Here is an 8,745-nt window from a genome sequence, read left to right on the forward strand (position 1 = left end):
TCTGTTGTCCAGCTACACTGAACCAGCAGCAGCCTCCTCCATCTAGCTGTCGCTCTTTTTCTTGAGCTTCAGCCAGCTCCAGCAGCTTTTCTGCTTCTTCTTCTTCTTCTCCACCTTCTTTTCTGGCTGCTTTTGTTCTTGTTTCTCCTCTTTCTGCTTTTCAATCTGTTTTTTCTCGAGGTCGTCGTCTTGACTGCTCTTGAACTCATTTTTCTTTCTGAGGCACAGCTCCTGCAGCTCCTGATTCTTTTCTTCATACTCTCTGATTCTTTCCTGCAGGAGTATGTTGCTGTCCTCAGTCTGTTTTTGCTTTTGCAGCATTTCCTCCTTCTCCTGCTCTCTCAGGGCGAGATCTTTCCTGAGCTGCTCGATGGTGTCGTGCTCAGTTTTCCAGGCGGTTTCTCTCGTCTGGAGTTCCACCAGCTTCTCCTCAGCAGTCAGGAGCTTTTCACAGAGATCCTCATTGATGTCAGTGATTCTCTGGAGTTCATTCTCTTTCACAGAGAGCAGCTCCTGATTCTTTTCTTCGTGCTCTCTGATTCCCTCCTGCAGGTCTTTGTTTCTGTCATTTTCTTGCTGCTTTTGCAGCATTTCCTCCTCCTCCTGCTCTCTCAGGGTGAGATCTTTCCTGAGCTGCTCGATGGTGTCCTGCTCAGTTTTCCAGGCGGTTTCTCTCACCTGGAGTTCCACCAGCTTCTCCTCAGTGGTCGAGAGCTTTTCACAGAGGTCCTGGTTGACGTCACTGATTCTCCGGAGTTCGTTCTCTTTCACAGAGAGCAGCTCCTTCAAGGACTCGATGTTGGCGGTCATCTCTGATGCCAACCAGCTGTTTTGCAGCAGCTCATCTTCCAGACTCCTGATGCGGATATTGCTCTGGTGAGTCTGGTCGATGAAGCAGCTCTTTTCTGCGAGGAGCTTTCTAATGTAGCCGTCCATATAGAGGACTTGATCCTTTTTGTTGTTCAGCATCAAATAAATCCTCTCCTCCAGCTTGTTTGCCTTTTCTTCTGCTATATTCTTGGCCTCCTGCAGGTTGGCGTAGTCTTCCTGGAGTTTTTTGTGTTTTTCCTCCATCGCCTGGATCTCCATCTGCAGTGGCTCCATTTCTTTCTGTTCATTTTCTCCCTGGAGGTTTGTAGCTTCCAGCATCGCAGAGAGACGGTCATTTTCAAGTCTGAGCCTTGCGATTTCGTCGTCTCTCTGGCTGAGCTGCTCTTGGACCTCGTTCTGGGAGGGCATGACGTGGTCCTGTGTCATGGCTACAGTCTGGGTCTCAGCGGCGGGCTGCTCGACTCTCTGGACGGGCCGCTCTCTGACCTTGTCCTGACCTTTACCAGCTTTGGCCCATGGTTTGCCTGGAGCCTGTGTCTGGGAGGAGGCCTGGTCCTGCTGGTTGACATACCTTCGGCCCTGTTTTCGCTGGCTGTTCTGGTTCGCCAGATGTTCCTCCAGCTTGGAGGTTTGGGCCTTCTGTCTGTAGGCCTGGTGAGGAAACTGCTCCCTTTCAGCTGGGTGCTGGTGACGCCGCCGGCCCGTGTTGTTATGTCCCTCCATCGGCCGGTCATTTCCTCTCTTGACTAGATCCATGGTAATGGTCAGTCCAGTTGGGTTACCCTTACCCTTTCTGAGGGGAGTCTGCTGAGGGCTGTCGACAAATGTAACTCGCCTTTCAGGTTGACGTCTCTGAGCCATTGTAGTACAAATGAAGCGACTAAAAACACTACAGAAATACAGAAATAACGCAGTACTAGTCTGTGTTTGACGGCGGTTCTGAAGAGTTTGTAGGTCGTCTGTTGCTACAAGACTGTTTGTGGTTTGTAGATGTTTGCTGTCGTTGTCTGATGCAGATCGTTCAGTGAAGATGCTGCTGCTCTGACGGTTTGAAAGCGGATGAAATGTTCAGAACTCAGGGCTATTTAGGGATTTTCCACCTTGGGCTGTGACATCATCGATGACATCATGACATTTGCCTTTAATGTTGCCTTTGATCCACATGGAACACACACACACAAGCGCGCATGCGCGCGCGCGCACGCCAGATGTCTCGTCCGCGCTGGCAGCCATCTTGGTACGGTCCGCTCGCTCACCCATTACACTGTGTTGTAGTGGTGTGTGTACTTTTTAAATAACCAGAACTTGCTCGGTTTTCTACCGATGTTCAAATCTGAATTGTAGCCACGTTAATGACGTTTGTAAGAAACCAAACCGTTTGTAAATCCGTCAAGATTTCAGCGAGGTAAGAATATTTACGTTTGTGCAGATCGCTCACCGTCCTTCACGTACCCCAGGTCTGCCCCGAACCAAGATGGCCGCCGGTGATCCCGTTCGAAACGCCGCCTTAAGACATCCAGCCGTTATTATACATATCTATGTGTATGCTCCTGTGTGTGAATTATCTCAACCACCGTTGATGGTCACAATATCTATAGTTTTTGTTCCCGATTATAAACACAGAAGTAGTTTTTCTGGGACGAATGTGAACATAAGCGTGATCGATGGTTTCTGACTGATTTGGGTTTTAGTTTCACTTTAATACAGCGACGGCGTGAAACAAATCAGTCCGACTGCTTACATTCATTCATTTATTTCATAAACAACACAGCGCTGAATGCGTTTCCGGGTTAGACACGTTCTCTGTGGTTGAACAGATCCTCAGAATCCTGTTGTGTATTTGTTCATTCATAAATCCTCCGATAAAGCCGCAGCGTGATATTAATAGAAGCTCTGATGTCGTGTCTCTGAACCAAAGACGTTTTTTTTTTTTCTCAAAGGAAGCGACTCGAGCGTGAACGGCCTCGTGTGGACTAGTTCGGCTGTTTGTGAAGCTGCACGTGTCGCTCACGTTTCCAGAAGAAACGTTTCCACAACATCACAGAAACGTGGCTTTAACAGTGTGTTGCTGCTCAGGGCATCAAATATGGATGTTCAGATATCAAATGATTTCAGAGATTATTTTTTACTAGATGTTATCTGTAGTTACAACAAAAAAAGGGAAAATCTGTCAAAGAAACATGATTTTTCTTTCAAATGACAGCAAAATTCTGGAAAATAATTCAGTTTTTAGAGGATTTAAATGCAGAAAACTGTCATTTTAAGGACAAAACAGCACAATAATATGAGTAAAATCCAGATTTTTCATGAAGCCTGTATTTAGATGAATATTTGAAAAATATTTACAAACTTTTACCAGAAAAAAATCTGCAAAGCAACATAAAAGTCTGAAATATATGATCATTTCGTTCTTTAATTTTATTTATATTTTTTTCTTTTCGTTGTTTTTGCCTCAAAAACGGGGAAATTTCCTGCTTTTATTTCTTGGATTTTTTCAGCCGTTGCAGCACAAATACTTTGAACTTTGAATCACATTTTAAAGCGTATTTCCTTTAATAATTGATTTTTAGCAAAACAAACGTTTTTAATGCAGTAATTTTTATCTATGAACTTATTTTGTGCCGCCCAACAGCTTGAAAAACTGAAAACAGTCAATTTACTGGTTAGAAAAACATCAGTGTTTACTCTACAGGCGACGTTTTGGAACCTGTTGATCAACTAATTACTTAATTTTTCATGTTTTTCTTTAATAACTGGTTGTTTGGCTGAATAATAACCATAAAAACTTGAAATAAATGTTTATTAATACAGTGAAATACAGCAGAATATTTAATTTACTGTCCAGTTTACGTTTTACAGCTTTAGGTAATTTTCTGTCGATAAATTAATTAATTGATTGACTAATTTTTTGCAGCTTTTCATGATTTTTTTTTAGCCTGATTTTGTTTTATTTTTAGTTTCTACCACTTTTCTGTGTTTTCCTCACCCCTCATCTCTTCCTTTCATGTTTATTGATCCTCTCCCCCCTTCGCCCCCTCCTCGACGCACCTGATTGGTCCAGACCAGGCCCCTCCCCCTCCCCCTGACCTGAGGGCTAATTAGTGCTGATTAGTGTGTCTGTTTGTTTGTGTGTGGGACATAAATAGCAGCTGATCCCGACAGGAAGCGCGGCGGGATAATGGCATTACCTGGACGACGGCCAATCAGGCGGCAGGTTGGGCTCTAAGCCAATCAGAGATCAGCGAGTCGGTAGGTCAGGAAGCGATTGGTCCCTGAGCTCTGGCTGTCAGGCGTCCACTCCTCCGGAGGACCAACAATGTTTGCATGTTCGCCCGGTAAGGTTGTTTAAACGTTGCTGCTGGGTTGCTTAAAGGTTTCGTGGCTTTATTCTGGTTTTTAACTCTTTGTCTCGTTCAGACTCCGGTTCCTCTGGTCGTCGTCGTTCCTGTGTTTGGTGTTGAAACCTGATTAGTTGCTCTGCTGTTTGGTTTTCTGACCGTTTATCTGCTTAAACTGATTAAAGCTGCACCGGCTGAACGACAGAATCGATTACGGACGAGTCGATTCGAGTCACTTTTAAGCACAGATGAGGGAAAAAGCAGCGTTTTAGTGACAGAGCTTCTGAATCTGTGAGAAGTAAATGAGATATTTTTATTGTTTGCTGCTGAAACAAACTGATTTAATTAATAAAAACACACTTTGAGAGCTTCTTCAGACACATGAAGGAACATTTAGTGGTTTGCTGTCGTGTTTGTTCTAGTTTTGTGTCAGTAAACTGAACATTTGAGCTTCTTTAAATGTGATTTTATCATCCATTTAAACAGTTTTGATTAATTTAGTGCTTCAGTGTCAGAAATGTCAGTTGATTCTTGTCGGTTTTATTCAGTAAACTGAAGATATTTGCTCCTTTAAACGTCTCTGAGTTGATTTTGCGACGATTTTGATTCTTGATTGACAGTTTGAGACGTTTTTTAAACACAGATTCAGAGAAAATTCAGAGTTTTATTGAGACACTTTGTTCTGTTTCCTGCTTTAACTAGTTTGAACCAATAAGAACCAACAGATGTGAGGATTTTCTGGTTTTCTTGCTGATTTGTGTCAGAAAACTGAAGATTTATTAGTTTGTTTAAACATCTCTTGGTTTCTGTTTACCTGCTTTTACTGTTTTAATCTCAAATTTATCATTTTAGTCTAAAAACTGTCAGTTTTTCTTTATTATTTATGCACTAAACTGAAGGTTTTTCATCTCAGACGACTCTGAGTTGGATTTTGTATTAATTTTTGCAGATTGATGAACTCTGAAACTGTTTTACTGTTTAAAAATCACTTTGAGAGCTTTTTTTTGTGCGACATAGTGATTTATAACAAGAATCTGCTTTTATTTTGTGCAGTTCGAGTTGTTTTTAGGCGCAAACGACAAATTATTTGAATTTCTTTGTCATTCATAGTCGGTAAACTGTTGCGTTTGTTAAAATATCTGCGCTCAGTTACCTGCTTTAACATTTTTTATTGATTGTCGATTAATAGTTTGAGCTAAAAAGCAGATAACTGACAGAATCCAGCTTCTTAAATGTGAGAATTGATCATTTTCTTGGTCATTTATGTCAAGAAACAGAAACTTTTTAGCTTTTAAAAGTGTTTAAATGCCTCCGTGCTGCGTTTATTTTGTGCTGCTACTTTAACGGTTTAAATAGTTTTAATCATTGATCGATAGTTTGAGTGAAAGTGGCAGAAAACGTCCATGTTCCAGCTCCTTAAAGGTGAGATTTAATCAGTTCTTTTGGTCATTTGTGTAACTAGACTAGTGTTTAGTTTGTCAGACTGTTTAGTTGTCTGCAGGCTGATTGTTGCTTTTATTTCAGGTTCATTGTGTTTTTATTGATTAAATCTTTGAGCTGCAGAAAATCAAATCAAATTGTGAGAATGTTCAGTTTTTCTCATCTTTGCCTTTAAAACTGGTTCATGTGAGGTTTTGTGTCCGGTGGTGTTTAATTTGTTGTTTTGTTTTCTTGTGTTTGTGGTCGGAGACGCTTCGCTTTGTTTAAGAGACCAAAGTGAAACCAGAGCAGACGATAATAACATCAGCCGTGTGTCTGGCTGCGGTTTGGATCCGGATATTGAATTAAGCGGCAGCAGAACATGTTGTTGTTTTAGCGAAGCGCTGACGGAGTTCAAGCTGCAGACGGACCGAGAGCTGCAGAGGTCATCGACACGTTCGTTTACTTCTTGTTCAAGGAAACTCTTTGTTTTTAAATCTGTTTTCCACCCGTTTGAAAATAAATTAGCTTATTTGAAACGGTCCGTGTTTACGTTGAAGTGTTGATTCAGGCATCCTCGTTGGAAACAGTTTAATAAAATCACATACTTTTGGGTAACTTTAAGTATGTGTTGTAAAAATCTAGCAAAATGGTAGAAGTGTTACCCCCCCAGTGTTACTGTGTTGAGCAGCGAATGTGGCTAACATTAGCATTAGCCACAACAACAAAATACATCTCCGGTGTTAGCATGTTGTGTGGCTAATGTGGCTAACGTTAGCATTAGCATCAGCAACAAAGGAAATCCCCAGTGTTTGCATGTTGTGTGGCTAACAATAGCAAGTAGCCACAAGAGCAAGGGAAAGAACCAGTGTTAGCATGTTATGCAGCTAATGTGGCCAACATTAACATTAGCCTCAACAACAAAAGAAATTCTCAATGTTAGTGTGTTGTGTGGCTATTGTGGCTAACATTACCATTAGCCTCAACAACAAAATAAATCTCCAGTGTTAGCTTGTTGTGCAACTAAAGTGGCCAACAATAGCATTAGCCACAACAGCGAAGGAAAGCCCCAGTGTTAGCATATTATGCAGCTAATGTGGCTAACATTAGCATTGGCCTCAACAGCAGAATACATCTCCAGTGTTACCATGTTGTGTGGCTAATGTGGCTAACATTAGCATTAGCCACAACAACAAAGGAAATCCCCAGTGTTAGCATGTTATCCAGCTAATGAGGTTAGCATTAGCATTAGCCTCAACAACAAAAGAAATCCTCAGTGTGTTTGTTGAGCAGCTAATGTGGCTAACATTAGCATTAGTCTCAACAGCAAAATAAATCTCCAGTGTTAGCTTTTTGTGCAGCTAATGTGGCTAACAATAGCATTAGCCACAACAGCAAAGGGAAGCCCCAGTGTTAGTATGTTATGCAGCTAATGTTGCTAACATTAGCATTAGTCTCAACAACAAACTAAATCTCCATTGTTTGCATGTTGTGAAGCTAATGTGGCTAACATTAGCCACAATAACAGAGTTCAGTAAAGTGTTTCTGATTCTGTAAAATGATGAAGCGATAGGAAATCCTGGTCTCACACAATCGGTCCGTTTTTCTTCTGTCTTGTCAACCAGAGCGTCTTCTTCCTGGATTTAAAGCTACAGATACTTAAAAAGCCTTTTTAAGACAGAACTAAATCCAGGAGTTATACAGATGCTGTGAATTCAACCATCTCTGTGGCATTTTGAGCTCAGAAACCCTGTAAAGACTTCTATTTATTTGTTTTAAAATGGATCAATCTGGGTCTTTTAAACTCAGAAGTTGGGACCAGACGTTACCAAGTGATCTGATACCTGTACCTGTCCTGTGTTATATTTAATATTTTCAGTCAAACTTGTCCAAAATTAGCAGAAAATTCATCCACAATGAACCAAAACTCGATGAAACTAAAATGGCTCTGAATGAGTTCAAAATAACTTAAAAAAACTGGCTGCAGGAGTCCTGGTGACCTGAACGTGACCAAAATGTGTCTAAATGAGTAGAAATGAATGAGCTTTAATGGGGAACAATGTGGACCTTTAATCTGAAGGTTGTGGCTCCTCCCCTTTGTGTCCTTTATGGTTCTCCTGGTCATTAACGCTGATCTAAGGCTTCTTCTTCTCCTCCTCTCAGTACCTGGCTGTGGACGTGCGGCGGCTGAACGTCAGTCTTCTTCGGTGGTTTCGGGAAGGCGTGGCGGCGGCGCTCGGCGTCCCCGCAGGACGCGTTCACATCAACCAGCTGAACGTACGACACTCACCATCCGTCTGGTTCCACCGGCGGCTCCACCGACTCGCTGACCGACCTCTTCTTCTTGTTGCAGGAGAAGAAGAATGGCATCGAGCTCTTCGTGTCCTCTGATAGGCTGGGAGTGTCGGAGCCCCGCCCCGCTGAGGAGGTCATCCAATCGCTGAACGTCCGGGTGCTGCACCGCCACCTGGGACACTTCGGCATCACCGAGGTCTCCACCGAGGTGAGTCTCTGCTGTTGCTGCTCTCCGGTCGCCACGGCAACCCGTCAGGCAGCATCCTCGTTAGTTGCCGTGGCGACGGGCTGGGAGGATGGATGGGGATGATTAGAGAGCAGAGTGCTGCTGCTGAAAGTTTAATAGGACGGTTAAAGCACCATCCATCAGCTTCACGGAGCAGATTAATGTTATTACTGTGAGCGGCGCCTCGATAACGTTACAGCAATGGATCAGAACCAGAGTCCCAGGTCCTGTCGGCGCCGAGTCCATCTGAGGCCGACGTCCCGCCGCCACGAGAGAAACAAATGCTCTGATTGGTTCTGATAAACTAACAAACAGCCGGTTTAGCCCAGGATGCAGCAACAGTGTTGCAGCAGATCCAAACCTTCACGTCTTCATCGTTGTTGTTGTTTATAGAGTCTGTGTTCATTATTCTTCTTTCTGTACCTTCCTGGACGTTCCTGCAGAAGAACGTCCTGCAGGGCGAGCAGAGGGACCACGTGTGGAGCAGAGAGGGCTTCTACGCCGTCGTCCTCTTCTTCACCGTCTTCGTCATCGTCATCACCTGCTTGATGGTAAAACTCACCTGATCAATACGATAACACACCTGATCAATACAGTAACACACCTGATCAATACGATAACACACCTGATCAATAC

The 8,745-nt window shown here is 43.0% G+C and overlaps 1 protein-coding gene across 1 annotated transcript in view; it reads left to right on the forward strand.

Moving 5' to 3' along the window:
• ptprr (protein tyrosine phosphatase receptor type R) overlaps positions 1–8,745 on the forward strand; it is a 37,519-nt gene that overhangs the window by 14,484 nt on the left and 14,290 nt on the right. Inside the window, exons 3-5 of the mRNA XM_008297030.1 lie at positions 7,752–7,865; positions 7,942–8,091; positions 8,553–8,660. Of these exons, the coding sequence (XP_008295252.1) occupies positions 7,752–7,865; positions 7,942–8,091; positions 8,553–8,660 (372 nt within the window). The remainder of the gene's footprint in view (positions 1–7,751; positions 7,866–7,941; positions 8,092–8,552; positions 8,661–8,745) is intronic.

This window comes from Stegastes partitus, unplaced genomic scaffold, assembly GCF_000690725.1.
Source record: "Stegastes partitus isolate 25-593 unplaced genomic scaffold, Stegastes_partitus-1.0.2 Scaffold1179, whole genome shotgun sequence".
In the NCBI taxonomy this organism is placed as follows: domain Eukaryota; kingdom Metazoa; phylum Chordata; class Actinopteri; family Pomacentridae; genus Stegastes; species Stegastes partitus.